This window comes from Lethenteron reissneri, chromosome 28, assembly GCF_015708825.2.
Source record: "Lethenteron reissneri isolate LAM-NWPU_2019-01 chromosome 28, ASM1570882v1, whole genome shotgun sequence".
In the NCBI taxonomy this organism is placed as follows: Eukaryota; Metazoa; Chordata; class Hyperoartia; order Petromyzontiformes; family Petromyzontidae; genus Lethenteron; species Lethenteron reissneri.
The window spans coordinates 4,145,152-4,161,411 of record NC_083806.1 but is presented as its reverse complement, the minus strand read 5'-3'; the positions used below and the strand labels follow the sequence as shown (position 1 = coordinate 4,161,411).

Here is a 16,260-nt window from a genome sequence, read left to right as displayed (position 1 = left end):
AATAAGTAAATGAGCGCGAACACGTTGCTGAACAAATGGTTGAACGAGTACAAACGAGTGAAAGAATGAGTGGCGTCGCAAGCTGTGGTAGTGCTGGATCGTGATTGGTGGGCGCGTGACACGCCCTCCAGGTCTCACCTGCTTGGCGTTTCCCACCCATAGCGTCACGTGGTCAAAGTTCAGGTATTTCCCACGCGCGTGCTGGGGGGCAAGAGAGGGAGGGAGGTGAGATGGGGGGGGGTCAGTAGGAGATGGGGAGAGAGATAAGACTCGGGGAGAGAGATGGAGATGCATTGGAGGTGGAGCTGGTGGTGAGGGAGAGGGGGAGGTCGGGGGGGGGGGTGGAAGAGGTGGAGGAGAGAGACGGCAGTGATGGAGGAAGATGAGGTGGGAGCTGGGTTCACACGCTGCTCCGCTCAGCGTCCTCAGGAGTGAGTTTTGACTGCGTGAGGCTCATTGAGCCAAGCCAAGGCGCCCCGAGCAGTAGTATCGCATTATCGTAGGAGCAAAAGTAGCTACATATCCTACGGGCCCCGCACTTTCAAGTGCCCTGCGCTAAATGCACTTGCTCTCTTACTATAGTAATATACCAGAGGTGTGGACTCGAGTCATGTGACTTGGACTCGAGTCAGACTCGAGTCATGAATTTGATGACTTCAGACTCGACTTGGACTTGCATAACAATGACTTTGTCCCACCTCTGTAATATACCGCCTTCAACTTTTATGAACGACTGGGTGTTTAAGGGTAGCGATTTGTCGTATTATCTGGCTGTATAGCAAATTAAAAAATATATACATCTTCTTGGTTCTTTCGGTAAAGTCACGTAGAAGGGAAGTAATAAAATAATACAAATAATAAATAAAACATAATAAAATAATTCTCACGACAGCGTCAGACGCTGTCTCCCCGACAGACCTGTTCTTCACCTGAGGACGGCTGCTTGCGTTGTGGCCGAAACGTCGTGAGAATTATTTTATTATGTTTTATTTTTTTTATTTGATTATTTCCCTTCTACGTGACTTTTACCGAAAGAACCAAGAAGATGAATCCCTGCAGTCACGAAAGCTTTAAATCGAAATAAAAAAAATACAATTACTTTGCTATGCAAGGGAAAAATGCGTGTGTTTTTATATAAATGTTTTTTTATTATTAGTATATATATTTATATTTAGGGCCCCTTTATATCACGTGTTACAGGCCCCGCACTGCCGGGCAGCAGTGCACAGCGCGGGGGGTGGAGGGAGACCTCACGGGGCTACATCGCGCCGCGTCTCCCGTCGGGAAGTGGCTCTCGTGGGCCCCGGCGAGAGGGAGAGGCCATCACGAACCCAACCCGTGCGCTCCTCTTACCTTCTCGCCTTTGTCCGTGTAGGTGGTCTGCAGGGAGAGACGTCAACGTGTTAATTGATGGTGAAACAGGCAGACGGGAGCGACTGAGCTTTTAAGGCTCAGAATCTACGGCGGGGTCCAGATGTCTTGTGACCGCCCCAATTTATTGACCCCTAAACATTTATTACTTTTCCTTTGCTTATTCATTTCTGTTTTCACACCCATTGGTATACAAAAAAATATTACGTTTTAGAGAATTGAATTGGGAGGGAGGGGGAGTCACAAGACATCTGGACCATCCTGTACAAGCGTTCTTAACGTCTTCACTTGCTCCTCCTGCATGACTGATGCACCTTAGAGGCGATGTATTGTTTTGCACGTTCAGTGTACAGCCCAATGAACAACCGACCGCGTTTTTTGTTCACAATCCGAGGAAAGCGTCCGAGAAAGACGTCCACCAACGATGAAAATCAGCTCGCGTGCAGGTGACTGGCTGGATTATTACACCACACGTTTGGTAAGCCCTCCATCCAGCAGTGGGTTGACCAAGGGTGATGATGATGATGAGGTATGTGTGTGTATATACAAGTATATGGGGAGCACAGGTGGTGATTTACCAGCAGCTCGCCTGCCACGCTTCACGTGACGACTTCAAAGTGCACCTAGCCTGGCACGAGCGTCGTGGTGGCGTTACCGCCACTGAATAGCGAATGGTTGTTGTTGTTGCATACTGCGTAGTGTATGTTGCCCCAACAGTCTAGCAGGGTTGGTGGTGGTGGTGCGTGCAGCTGCCTCGTTAGCGCAGTAGGTAGCGCGTCAGTCTCATAATCTGAAGGTCGTGAGTTCGATCCTCACACGGGGCACGCGGTAAATATTTTTTAAATTATTATTTAACAACTCTCAAAAAGCCGTAAACTATTTTTAATTGCTCCCGCTTCCTCGTTTTTTATGAACGTGCTTGTTTAAGTTGAGAGCGGTGGCCGAAGCCGGACACCTGAATTCGATATCCCCCGGTCACGGCCAACATAAGTGGCGAGTGATATTCGTCAACAACAACAACAACAGCACCACTGTGGCATTGAAATAACAAAAAATTAACCCGTAAAAACAAAGTTTTTCACTATAAATCCTTTATATGCGTGGCGGCTAGAGTCCTCTCGTCCTCTGGCTTGAGTTGGCTGCCACCTATGGGTCAGATGATTGCCTGCCACCATTAAGCAATTGGTAATTAAATATAATTTTTTTGTCCTAAAAAGTGTAAAATTTTGGAAAAAAAATTTCACGAACATTAATTGTCACGCACAACGAGTCTGTGTGGAAAATGTCAGCTCGATTTGATCACGGGAAGTGGGTTAAAAACGACCGAAAGATTTGCACGGTCGTAAGCAAGCAAGCGAACTTAATATAAAGGATTTTAAAAAACATAACGGGCGACGTTTCAGGAAATGGCCCTTCTCACGACGACTGTGTTCTCCAGGAGGAGGGTTGTGCCAGCTATGAGTACAGTCTATATTCCACTGATTATTTATGAGGCAGTTTTTTTTGTCATTTAAAAATATTGGATCGTGACGCCGGTGCACACGCAATGATGGCACACTCTTGCGAACAATGTCACGGGATCTTTTTAACGGCCTCCACACCGCAGTATTCATCGGGGCGGCCGCTGGAATTCGAATCGTGAACTTCTGCAGCAACAGCAGCTACAGTAACAACAAGCGGTTCGATCCCGACCCTGACGCCTGCTGCTGTATATTTGGAGTTTGCGGTGTCTCTCTCTCATCATCATCATCACGGTGGCTCTGAGATGTTAACAACCTCGCCTGGTGTACAGGAGGCCGTGGGTTCGATCCCGACCCTGACGCCTGCTGTATATTTGGAGTTTGCGGTGTCTCTCTCTCTCATCATCATCATCATCACGGTGGCTAGCAGATGTTAACTACCTCGCCTGGTGTACAGGAGGTCGTGGGTTCGATCCCAACCCTGATGCCTGCTGCTGTATATTTGAAGTTTCCATGTCTCTCTCTCTCCCCATGGTCTCGTGGGTTTTTCTCCGGGTCCTCGGGTTTTTCCCTCCACATTTAGAATCAACATCAAGCGTTTAGAGTATTTGGCTGCTATAAATGTCCACGTGATAAACCACTTCGTTGAGCTATCATTTGTGATATTCAGGTCGCTTCTGAAAAAAGAGCTTATATAGCTCAGTGTTAAAATAAAAATAAACTAGTTTAGTTTTAGTTTACACACGCAGGGCAAGAGGTAAAATGCAAAGTGTCTACCAAGTGTGCCCCATCATCTCGTTGCAGGACCCAGCGAGGTTTTGATCTCCAGCCCTGAAGCTCAGGACTAACAACCCCTGAACCGCATCATCGACTGCACACAAACCACAGCTGATGCGAGGATATCTGATGATGATGCACAAATGACAAATGTTAAAGCTCTCCTCTGGTCAGTGTGCGGAGAAAGTGGCCACCACACGCGGATTCAAACGCATCCTCTTACAGCAGTATTAATCACGAATGTGTTGAGTTCATCATACACGCGCAGTGTAGGTGTAGCTTGATTAAACACATACACGTGTGTGTTTGTGTGGCACAGTGTATACGTGTTGGCTTAATCACGATTTAAATAAACAACAGTTAGGATTCCACAAAGCGCCGTTTACACGTTCAGGATGCAGGAATTCAAAGTTACTTTCATTGTCCCGGCCGCTTTTGTCTCTAAAACGCCTCATTCGCATTCACAGAACTGTAGCCGTTCATCCCCAGCGGGTCTGGTCATGCGCAACACTTGCACACTCAATCTTGATTTGAAGCTTTCGTGACTGCAGGAATCCATACCACACTCGCTGAACCAGTTATCCACACACACACAGACACATTGAGACACACTAAATTCAACTCTTAGGTTTTTTCGGTAAAGTCACGTAGGGAAAAATAAATAAACATTGAAAAGAAATAATGCAAATAAATAATAAACATGATAGAAATAGTAATAGAAATAAAATATTTTTTCATATATTATTTTTTTAAATACTATTTTTTCCTATTATTCCTATTATTTATTTATTTTCTGTCTTTTTATTATTTCTTTCTTTATTTTCCCCTACGTGACTTTACCGAAAAAACCTAAGAGTATGAATCATTTGCAGTCACGAAAGCTTCAAATCTAGAACTAAATTCAACGACAGTCACAGACGTTATTGCATCCACCTGGCGTGGGCGGATATGAACGGCAGATGGGCAAGCCTAATAACGGAGCTACAGCCAAGGAGGGACGATGCAACGATGTCGAGCGGATGTCCACCAAAGGATCGGATAGATAGAAAGGAAGGAACGAAATCAGCTCGCGTGCAGGAGACTGCGTGGATTATCACACTGCGACGACTTGGGGAGACCTCCCATTCATCCAGCAGTGGATTGACCAAGCCGCATGCTGATGATGAGGTGTGTGTGGGTATATACATGAGGAACACAGGTGGTGCATCTGCCAGTCATCTCAAGTCAGCCAGCCCATGGCACCTGGGTCTGTCCCCGTGATTTATCAGAAGCTCGCCTTCCACGCTTCACGTGACGACTTAAAAGTGCACCTAGCCTGGTACGAGAACCACAGCAAGAACATTTTTACTGAAGTGGGCAAAACAAATTATTGCTGTGCATGCTTGTGTTGCAATTGAAACGTCGTGATTTAATTAATAATAAAAACTTTCTTTTATTCACGTGACTTTACCGAAAGAACCAAAGAATATGGATCCTTGCAGTCACGAAAACTTCTAATCTATAGCGAATGATTGTTGTTGTATACTGCGTGGTGTCTATTGCCCCAACAGTCTAGCAGGGTTGGTGGCGGTGGTGTTGCAGCTGCCTCGTTAGCGCAGTAGGTAGCGCGTCAGTCTCATAATCTGAAGGTCGTGAGTTCGATCCTCACACGGGGCACGCGGATATTTTTTTAAAAATTATTACTTTTTTGTCAATAAAAACGCTGAACCAAAGCAGTAAACTCTTTACATTATTCTCCTGCTTCCTCTTCTTCCGAGAGTGCTGATTTTAGCTGGGTTCGAATCCCCGGTCACGGCCAACATCAGTGGCGAGTGATGTAGCCACTGAATATTTTGGTGATGCTGCCGCTACTGCATTGAGTTGACAGTGGTACACAAACAACAACAACAAACTCAACGCATTCGTTAAAAACATTATGTGGCCTTATATGAAAGCATATGAGCCGACGTTTCGGAAGATGGCCCTTCTTCACAACACATAAATAGTCCTCGTGATTTGAATCTCTCTGAAGGGGGTCTTTCATTAAAGAATCCCTCTGAAGGGAATCCCGAGGATATCTCAAGGGGGTCTCTTTCTCTCGTGGGATGTCTCTCACTCTCTCAAGGGGGTCTCTCTAAGGAGAATATGGGGGTCTTTCTGAGGGGGGTCCACAAAGCGGGTCTCTCTCGATGAGACCCTTCTTAGGGGATCTCCAAAGGGGGTCTCAAGGAGATATTTCTGAGTGGGTCCACAAAGGGGGTCTCTCTCAAGGAGATCTTTCTGAGGGGGTCTACAAAGGGGGTCTCTCTCAAGGAGATATTTTGGGGGGTCTTCAAAAAGGGGGTCTCTCTCAAGGAGATCTTTCTGAGGGGGTCTACAAAGGGGGTCTCTCCCAAGGAGATCTTTCTGAGGGGGTCTACAAAGGGGGTCTCTCCCAAGGAGATCTTTCTGAGGGGGTCTACAAAGGGGGTCTCCCCCAAGGAGATCTTTCTGAGGGGGTCCTACAAAGGGGGTCTCCCCCAAGGACATCTTTCTCAGGGGAGCGGTTCTCTTTAGAGCAGGCGGATCGGCAACCAAAATAACTTTGTTTTCGAATTCGGTAAAAACAAAATGCGAAATTTCACAATCGGCAATGAACTGTGGTGGTGAACACGAAACAGTGGTGGGTCCTGAATAAACGTTGCCACTAAGACATTACTCAAGGTGGGTGGGAGATAGAGGGGGTCCCTGAGGAGGCCTCTACCCAGGTCTCTCTCCCCTCCTCTCTCTCGCTCTCTCAAGGTCTCTCTCTCTTTTACGATCAGAGGAAACAAGAAGATGCTCGGTGCAGTCGGCACTTTGCTTCGTTCATCATTTAATTTTTTTTTATCTTTGCTTTATGTACACACCCCCCTCTCTGCCCCCCTCTCTGCCCGCCCCCCCCCCTCTCTCTACGCTCTCTCTTTCGCTCTTTTTTTTCATATACAGTAAAACCTTGGATTGCGAGTAACTTGGTCTGCGAGTGTTTTGCAAGACGAGCAATAAAAAAAAAATATTCATTTGATAAACGAGCGAGGTTTTGCAATACGAGTAGCACGTGTATACGCTTTGTCTGCCGAGCGTCACGTGATCACAACTGATATACGAGTGCTTTGGATTACAAACACGTTTCCGGAACGAATTATGCTCGCAATCCAAGGTTTTACTGTATATATTTTTTTACTACTACAAGTGCTGCATCTGCACGCAGCCCTTCTCGCAGTCCAACGGCTTCCGATCCTCCTCTCACTCAAGGTGGGTTGGTGGATGGGGGGGGGTCTCTCTCCCCTGCGCTCTCTCTCAAGGTCTCTCTCCCCTGCGCTCTCTCGCTCTCGCTCTCTCTCAAGGGGGTCGGGGTGGCCGTCTCTCTCAGTCCTCTCACCATGTCGCTGCTGGCGGGGTCGCAGGTGAGAGCCGAGCCGCGGGTCCAGTCGAGTCGAGTCGGCTCTGTCGGGGGCGAGTCGCGGGTTATAAAACCCGAGAGAGACCCCCCCCCCCCCCTCAACCCCCCCCCCCCCCCCGCGGCGCCCAGAGTCCCCGTGGTGCAGAACTCTCCCCGCGCTCCCCATTGGCCGCGCGCTCTCCCACCCACCCCACACCCACCACCCTGCACCCCGCACCCACCCCGCACCCCACACCCACCACCCTGCACCCCACACCCACCCTGCACCCCGCACCCCACACCCACCACCCTGCACCCCGCACCCACCCCGCACCCCACACCCACCCCGCACCCCACACCCACCCGGCACCCCGCACCCCACACACCCCGCACACCCTGCACCGCACACCCACCCCGCACCCACCCTGCACCCCACACCCACCCTGCACCCAGCACCCACCCTGCACCCCGCACCCACCCTGCACCCCGCACGCACCCTGCACCCCACACGCACCCTGCACCCCACACCCACCCCGCACCCCACACCCACCCCGCACCCCACACCCACCCCGCACCCCACACCCACCCTGCACCTACCCTGCACCGCACACCCACCCGGCACCCCACCACCCACCCTGCACCCCGCACCCCACACACCCCGCACACCCTGCACGGCACACCCACCCCGCACCCACCCTGCACCCCGCACCCAAGCGGCACCCCACACCCCACACCCCACACTTACCCTGCACCCCACACCCACCTTGCACCCCGCACCTTGCACCCCACACCCTGCACCCCGCACCCTGCACCCTGCACCCCGCACCCAACCGGCACCCCACACCCACCCTGCACCCCACACCCACCCTGCACCCCACACTCACCCTGCACCCCACACCCACCCTGCACCCCACACGCACCCTGCACCCCACACGCACCCTGCACCCCACACGCACCCTGCACCCCACCCCCCTGCACCCCGCACCCCGCACCCAAACCGGCACCCCACACCCCACACCCCACACCCCACACCCCACACTCACCCTGCACCCCCACACCCACCTTGCACCCCGCACCTACCCCACACCCTGCACCCCACACGCACCCTGCACCCCACACTCACCCTGCACCCACACTCACCCTGCACCCCACACCCACCCCGCACCCACCCCGCACCCACCCCGAACACCACACCCACACACCCCACCCTGCTACCCACACACCCACCCTGCACTCCACACACCCCACCCCGCACCCCACACCCACCCACCCACCCACGCACCCACCCCGCACTCACCCTCGGTCAGGTCGACCGGGACTGCTCTCAACACCGATGGGCACAACCGACAAAGCGTTGGATACGACACGAAGAAAGTTATAAAGACACTTTATTGAGAAGTACACAGCAAGGCACACGACCAACACCACACACAGACACATCACATCACCACCCCTCCACATTATACAGCACTTACATTACACACAGCGACACACAATCCTCGACTCGTGTGACACTGCGGGCACGCGCCATGACCCACAGGATGAAAGTTCATTCGCAAAGAGAGAGACGAGGAGAGTCACGGTGGGAGAGGGAGACAAGGGGGGAGAGAGGGAACGGAGCCCGTAGCCCAGCGCGATGTGAGGAACACGACTGAGCATGAGTCCCCGCGCAGCGACATCGGTGGGGTTCAAGTTAGGGGTGGTGGGGTATTCCTCGTGGCTGGCTTGGCTAATTGTTTAAAGTTCGTGGGCTAGAACTCATGACCGGTTGGTTAGGGCAGGTGGTCGGGAGAGGTTTAATGAGAGGGCCAATTGCTGCTTGGCTAGTTGGCTGTTATTAGTCGGGTTAGTACAAGTCGTTGATCAACTCTCGTTTGGTAGAGTCAGTGGTAGGGGGGGCTAGTCCTCGTGGCTGATTAGCCATGGTTAGTGTCGGTGGTAGGATGAGAGCTCCGTTTGGTTGCTGTGCTTCCCCCTTTAACACACTCCTCCGTTTTCATTCCGCTCGTCGTTTCGAGCGCTCAGAGCTAGGGGGCCGAGAAGGCGGCAGAGCAGCGCAGCAGCCCGTTCAGCGCCATCGCCAGTGTCCGAACAGTCCTCCCTGCAAATGATCTACTTTGCCAGGTCAATAACTGATTTTCATCCTTACCGGATCAATAACACGAGGATCACCCTGCGTCTGTGTGTATGTGTGTATGCGTGTAGGTCAACGGTCATCGCCGTCGTACGGACAGACTGGCACCCACCAAGGGAATGTGCAGTCCGTAACCACTGGTTCAGAACCGCCAAAAAGGCGCACCCGGCACCATCCGACCGCGGACGCACTCGCGCCCAGAGCGCTGAAATTTCGCTCGTTTGCGTTATCATCAGCAAGACGGCAGCCTCCGACATCGCCACGTTACATCGAGGCACGCCGGCAGACGGATATTAACTTCAACTCGCGAGTTGATTTATTGATTGATTGATTTATTGGTCGATAAGTGCACATTTTTTTAAAAATGAAATAAAACGTCGAGGTCGTAGCCGCGGGGGCCGCTGTTGGTCGCGTCGGCCTCGCCGATCGCCAAGAGAAGCCGGCGCTAGCGTGGCGTGTCGCTTGCCACGCGCAGCGAGAGGATCACGGCGTCAATGACCACACGGCGGCAGTGGTTCTACAAGCCTGGCGTGCCATCATTTCTGTCAGCCCAAAGACAAAGATCCCCCGTGTCACCTTTAACATACTTTCTCGGGACAAGAGCTGTTATGACGAGTAGCACCTACGAATGCCGGCATGGTACACGAGCAGGGTTGGGTGGGGGGGCAGCACCATGCCCAGTACTCACTTGAGGCTGGGTCGACCTAGGGAAGGCGCAGGACCGGTCCAGATAATCGCTTACCGATGAATGCTACCACGCCAACCTCTCCTTGGAGGAATCTGTCGGTCGCAGTGGGACGCCGAGCCTGCCGCGGACAAAGACGAGCATCGGCAAACGGCCGTCCGACCAGGGGGCCGCCCCCTATTGAGAGTTTCGTCTCGCGAGCAAAACCCTTCCCGCTGACCGACCGACCGACCGAGCTCCAGAAGTTGAGCAAAAAAAAAAAGAAGAGGCCCCCAGAAAATAAAAAAGCGGGAGGTAATCGGATTCCCATTTTGACAAAACCGTCCACAAAACCGCACTTTGGCCGACTTTCCCATGCCGCCACTGTTGGCAATGGAGACGTCGGCGCGTTTTCGCAACAAAAATGTTCTATCCGACAAAAGTGAAATCCCGCCGAAAACGATGAGAATCTGGCCCACGTTGCGCTCGGGATTGCTGCACGGCCGGAGTGGCTGCGAGAAGTTCTCGTGACGAGGACCAAAATTGACATGAAAAGTAACCGCCATGGGGTCGGATCACCGCCGGGGGTACGCTCCACCGCGATCGACGGTCGCAAAGCAAGGAGCGTGCGGCGGAAACCTCGATCCCAGTGGCGGTGGTGGCGGCGGCGGCGAGCGAGCGATCAATCGTAAACCACGTCGCAATTTCACCAACGCGCGCGCCGCGGATCACGTCCGATGCACGAGTGGAAACGCTTGACGGGACGACCCGTACCACGGTCGCGGTGAACATTCAACAATGAAACGCGGCGTAAACAGTCGGGCCCCGTACATCCACACTCTGGCGGGATAACAAAGACTAGATTGTACTTGACACAGGACGTCTACACTCACATCTAGCGTTTAGCTATTTGACGTGACGGCTAATTTTAACCTGCACGTGGCAAGCAGTGGGCAACTGAGAGCACCGAGAGCTGCTCGCGTCCCGCACACACACACGCAAGTACTCGGATGAATGTGCGCACACGCACACACGCGTGCATGCATGTACACACAAAGACAAAGATCCCCCGTATAGCCTTAACAGGATGTTGGGGCAAGTGCTGTTAGCGAGCACCTATGAAGGCCGGAACAACACACGAGGGGGTGGGTGGCCAGCAACCACGCCCAGCCGCCTTTGTCTCCCCAGTGGCGATGTTTACACACCGCACCAGGTACTCATTTGAGGCTGAGTCGACCTAGGGGAGGCCCAGCACCGGTTAAGATAATCGTCACTTGTATCGGCCGCGAGCGGGAATCCAACCGGGGTCGCCAGGTACCGTAGAACAGCGCGCTGACCACTACGCTACCGCTCCCCACAATGTACATGTACACACACGCACGCACTCACATACTTCCTCTAGCAAAAGAAAGCTCCGAGCTCACCACTTAACGAAGACAAAACGCGACGTTCCTCCTTTCGGAGCGCACACATTCCTGAACAATGCACGAGCACGGAGGCCGGTCCGCCGCGCGAGAGAGAGAGTGTGTGGTGTGGACAACACCGCGCCCGGCCACATCTGTTTCTGCCCCTTCGTGCTGATGTCTCCATACACAGTCGACTTAGGGGGGAGCCCCGGGACTGCTTTAGATAATCGTCACCGGTGTTGGCCGTGAGCGGTAATCAAATAATAAAATATGGGGTCCCCGGGTTCGTAGCGCAGCGATCAAACCGCTGCGCAACCGCTCCCCCACCCCGCCGTGTGCACACACGCGCCCTAGTGCAGTGTAACGCACACACGCGCGCATGTACACTTACTTAGGATCCACACAGGAATGTATGCGCACGCACACACACACACACAGGCACTCAACTCATGAGTGCATCAAATAAAGGTGGAACGCCAGTAAACTGCAGCAGTTAAAGTTAAAATAGAACAACAATGCTCACCTTAATTACACAGTAAAAACTCACTTATGATTTACAGGGCAAATGCACAGAGACAATGACCTTGCTGCCCACCCACCCCCCACCCTCAACGTCCCCCCCCCCCCCCACCTATGCTCCCTCCCTCCTCAATCCCCAAGCTGTCAGTCCGACCGCACATCGAGCACAGCAGCCCGGCCTTGCTGCCGGCACCACCGGTGTGGTGGCCACGCTCACCAACGAGTCAGCAGGCGCGTTTCGATTCTCCGCACCCTCATTGCACATCTACGAACCGGGGGGGGGGGAGGGGGGGGTCGTGGTTTAAGGATTTAATGACGGTCCGTACGGGGTGGGGGGGCCCCCGGGGCACGAGAGCGCAGAAAAGGGGAAGTAAAAACTGCCAGTGTTGACACCCACCGCCTTAAAAACACAACAAGAAACATTCTCGAGTCCCAGTAAAACACCCGTTGAGCTCCATCTCGCTATTGCAAAAGCACTCGCACGGTGCCCCGTGGAGAGTGGAGTGGACGAATATCCCAGCGAAGGAATGCGGACCGCCAACTCCACCTCCTCCACTCTCACCGCCGCCACGGGCCTCAGTTGCCTGTGAGAAACGGGGGAAGGGAAGGTTCAGGAGGTCATCGCGCGAGCAGCGGAGACGTCAGATCTTCTTGGTTCTTTCGGTAAAGTCACGTAGAAGGGAAATAATAAAATAATAAAAATAAAACATATTAAAATAATTCTCACGACGTTTCGGCCACAACGCAAGCAGCAGTCCTCAGGTGAAGAACAGGTCTGTCGGAAAGACAGAGTCTGAATGTCTTGTGAGAATTATTTTAATATGTTAAATTTTTTTTATTTTATTATTTCCCTTCTACGTGACTTTACCGAAAGAACCAAGAAGATGAATCCCTGCAGTCACGAAAGCTTTAAATCGGAGACGTCAGAGTTTCGCGGGTCGAATCCGGCAGGCCGCCCCGGTTACCACAGCGGTGGGCACAAACCGTTAAATAGATAGGAGGTGCGTCTGCTCCACGACAGACGTTAAAGATCACGGTCCCGGGCCTCCCCTGGGTTGACTCGAGACTTCGATACCGAGAAGCCGGTGCGGTAAGTAAACATCAACGCCGGGGTGACGGAGACGGTCGGGTGCTTCGCTGGCCACGTGCACTGCGCCGGCCCCTCCTCGCATGCGCTCGCTAACGGCGCTCGCCCCCAACGGCCTGCGAGGGGCTACTCGGGGGACCTTTGTCTGGTGCGTGTCGAATTACCGTCTGCTCCCTGCGCCAAGGTGCCGGCCAGTTCGTAGTGCTTCTTGCGGAGCTCGCCCAGCCGCATGCGCTCCTTCTCCAGCAGATTCTCCAGCTCCAGCACCTTGACCTGCACACAGAGAGGGGGAGGGGGAGAGAGAGAGAGCCTCGTGACGCATACGGACACTCCCGCACACGGACGCACATGGGTGGGTGCACGCACGCACATGCACCCCGCCTACCCCCCGACGTGAAGCGCACGATTTGCGCAAACATGGACGCACATGGGTGGAACACAGACACACGTACACTCCCCCTCTACGTACACACCTGGTGTTGAACAAACATCGCTCACACACACAATCACACGGAACAGCCCCGAGCCGTACCTGGCAGTTCATTTCTCGAAGCTTCGCTTGCGTCAGGGTCATGGTCATATCCTTAAAGTTCATAGCTCCTGTAGAAGTAGCGCACAAACGGGCGATCATTAAGCAGCGTCGCACCACCGCGGTATGCTGCGCCTGTATCACGCCACGTCACGCCGCATCGCGTCACACCACATCACACCGCGTCACACCGCACTTCTCACCGGACTCCTCGATCTGCGACATCCCGGTCTTGGTGGAGGCGACGACGCGGGCCGTGGCCTCGTTGACCCCGCGCGACGCGTGCTGCAGGCGTGCCAGCTTGCCGCTGTTCCTCTCGGCCTTCACCTGCGGGCGGAAGGAGGGGGAGGCGGCACGGGCGACGGCGCACGCGACCACGTTAACCCGCCGCCATGGCACGGCCAACGGCAAACTGTGGGCATCGTCGTGCAGGTGGGCGCAAGGGCATGGAGTGAGCATGTGGAGTGAGCATGGGTGTAGGTGTGCAGGGGCAAGCGGCGCAGGCGCGCGATGCAAGGTGTGTGGCGCAGGCGAGGGGAACCTTGGAGGCAGCGACGAGCTGCGCGGTGCTGGCGGCGATCTCGTGCGAGCACACCACGAGCTCCTCGAATTTGCCGTCACCCTGCACCACCTTGTCGGCCGCTTCGCTGCTCACGAGCACCAGCACCGATGAAACCATGGGGGCGCGGGGGGGGGGAGGAAGAGGAGGAGGGATGAGCGCGAGTCACTGCACAGCAGATAGTGCTGTAGTGCACAGGCTTGTGCCCAAAGTAGTGCCAACAGACGCGCGCGCCTGCACGCACATACCAAATGCGCACACACTAGTTCAGAGACGTATGCACAGGCACATATGCGTATGTGCAGACACGTACACACACACACACACGCAAAGACAAAGGTCCCGTATATAGGGCACACAGGCTGTCGAGGCAAATGCCGTTACACTCACGACCGCCGGGGGGAGGCTATAGCCAGAGGAACATGAAACAATACAAACGAGACAGTAGTAAAATAACAAGTCAACACCGGCACTGCGGCGACGACGACAGACGGGGGAGGTACATACACCAGCATGGTGGCGCCCCAGCCCACGGCCTTCGAGGCAGAGATGAGGCCCTCGGTCCAGCGAGAGTTTTTGGCGTAGAACTCCTTCGGTGAGGCGGCACCCTGCACACGCACAGATGCACGGACGCACGCAGTGGTCACGCTCGGAAGCCTCTCGGAGCAAACGGCGCTCCGTTAAATCATCGCACATCCATGCCTAACTTCACACACGAGCAGATGGAGAGATTTCCTGTCAATGTTATTCCAATTGTGCCTTCCGCGTCGCGTCGCCACGAATTGAAGAATTCTCTCGGAAATCCCGCACGGCTGTACGACCCTTCGTGTTCGCAGAACGGCCCGCGGAAGCGGATACCGCAAAGTTACCTCAAGAGAATCCTTCAAGTGGCCTCCAGTCCACCCATTAGGGGGCAGCACTTTCCCACCCGCATTGCCACCGAGAGTGATGCTCATCACATTCAGTCAAAGTGAAGTTTTTTGTTGTTGTAATTTCTCAGGAGCTAGAATTTATCCAAAGTGCAGGGCCAAATTTAACTGCGACGGCTTTATACGGTGCGGTCGTTTGGTGACCGGGGTCGAGACACCCACCAAACTCACGACGTTTGGGCACCCCATTTAAAATCGCATTTCAACGTTGGCCGAAAACCCGGATCCGAACCCAGGCACGGAGCGGCACGGGTTCACAGTGCCTGTGACCTTGGAGCTGCCCTTGCCTCCTCCCGTGGTCCACACGTTCACGTCGCGATTGGGTGGCGGCGGTGGCTTACTTCGCGTTTATGATTGGACACGGCGGCATTGGGGGTTTGTGCAGTGCACGGGAGTACACGGCGAGAGGAGGAGAGATGGAGGCCCGCTCACCCGTCCGCTCTCCACGATTTCTCTCTGGAGCTCCGACGATGCGACGATGAGAATTTTGATTGCCTGAGAAGAGGGAGGGGGGCGGCGGTGGCGGACGTCGCTGCGATTAACACCGTGTCGTCGCCACCGTCGTTTGAATTCAATTTAATTCAATTAATAAATGGCACAAAGGCGGCAAAACTAAAGATGTGTAAAACGGATAAAAGTTACAAATGAAGCACTAGCTGCACGTTTCTCGTAACTATACTCACTTGCATCAGATCCGTGCAAGACGCGAGAATCCTGCAATGTTCATAAAAAAGTTAATAAATTGGAAAACGATTTAAAACGTGCCCCTCTTTCCCCCAACGTTATCTCCCAACTGTTCCCAGTGTAGAACATCACTCTCTGAACTCTCAGAGCGCCGCGGCATCTCCCTGCACTACAGAACGGGCAAGTGGAAGGAAACATCACAGAGCTACTTCCGAGACCCGTTCAAGTGATCTCCCATATCAGCACACTAGGGATCACACTTTTACACTATGTGCCCTACTGCAGTGAAATGTTTCTTGCGTAGCAGTCAAAAAAATATTCTTAATTCTCAGAGCTAGAATTTTGGCACGGTAACCGTGAATTCAGCACACACACGGACCGCTCGCGCACACACGGACCGCCACGCTGGCGCTCTGCGCTGCTCACCGCTCGTTCACCTCCAGCTTGATGCCCGTGTCGGCCGCCCGCGACTTGTTCAGCATGTCCTGCGGAATGCGTCAACACGGCCGTCACGGCGCACGCGGTGTACCATGCCGGGTTATCACGCCCGTAACACGAGATCATCAAGTCCAGGACATTATGATCTCAAGATGATCATCCTCATTGTCAGAATGGCGACGAGGATCGGTGCAACCAGCCCAGACGAGGGGCCTCAGGTGACGGTGGTGGAGGCGGCGCTTTAGGCCACATGCCTCGGCCCAATTTGTGACACCGATGTGACCCTGGGCCAGCCATGCTCAATTTCTCACAGAATATTTTCAC

The 16,260-nt window shown here is 53.6% G+C and overlaps 2 protein-coding genes and 2 non-coding genes across 6 annotated transcripts in view; 2 read left to right on the top strand and 2 right to left on the bottom strand.

The window, feature by feature from the left end:
• Positions 1-7,079, bottom strand: part of HPD (4-hydroxyphenylpyruvate dioxygenase) — a 34,914-nt gene extending 27,835 nt beyond the window's left edge. Inside the window, exons 1-3 of the mRNA XM_061561897.1 lie at positions 6,988-7,079; positions 1,354-1,380; positions 139-201 (exon numbers count right to left, since the gene is read on the bottom strand). Coding sequence (XP_061417881.1) covers positions 139-201; positions 1,354-1,380; positions 6,988-6,990 — 93 coding nt within the window. The 5' untranslated portion in view covers positions 6,991-7,079. The remainder of the gene's footprint in view (positions 1-138; positions 202-1,353; positions 1,381-6,987) is intronic.
• TRNAM-CAU (transfer RNA methionine (anticodon CAU)) lies at positions 2,123-2,195 on the top strand. Its single transcript has one exon. It is a non-coding gene; the product is annotated as a tRNA-Met (tRNA).
• On the top strand, positions 5,192-5,264 carry TRNAM-CAU (transfer RNA methionine (anticodon CAU)). The gene has a single exon. It is a non-coding gene; the product is annotated as a tRNA-Met (tRNA).
• Positions 7,080-8,358: 1,279 nt separating the features above from the next.
• Positions 8,359-16,260, bottom strand: part of LOC133348823 (huntingtin-interacting protein 1-related protein-like) — a 45,496-nt gene continuing 37,594 nt past the window's right edge. For 2 of the 3 annotated variants that reach the window (XM_061561852.1, XM_061561853.1), the window contains exons 24-32: positions 15,925-15,983; positions 15,498-15,528; positions 15,247-15,309; positions 14,393-14,493; positions 13,868-13,973; positions 13,530-13,653; positions 13,330-13,397; positions 12,962-13,070; positions 8,359-12,294 (exon numbers count right to left, since the gene is read on the bottom strand). In XM_061561852.1, the coding sequence (XP_061417836.1) occupies positions 12,287-12,294; positions 12,962-13,070; positions 13,330-13,397; positions 13,530-13,653; positions 13,868-13,973; positions 14,393-14,493; positions 15,247-15,309; positions 15,498-15,528; positions 15,925-15,983 (669 nt within the window). In that variant the 3' untranslated portion in view covers positions 8,359-12,286. The remainder of the gene's footprint in view (positions 12,295-12,961; positions 13,071-13,329; positions 13,398-13,529; positions 13,654-13,867; positions 13,974-14,392; positions 14,494-15,246; positions 15,310-15,497; positions 15,529-15,924; positions 15,984-16,260) is intronic. The other variant, XR_009755839.1, reaches the window with a different exon arrangement.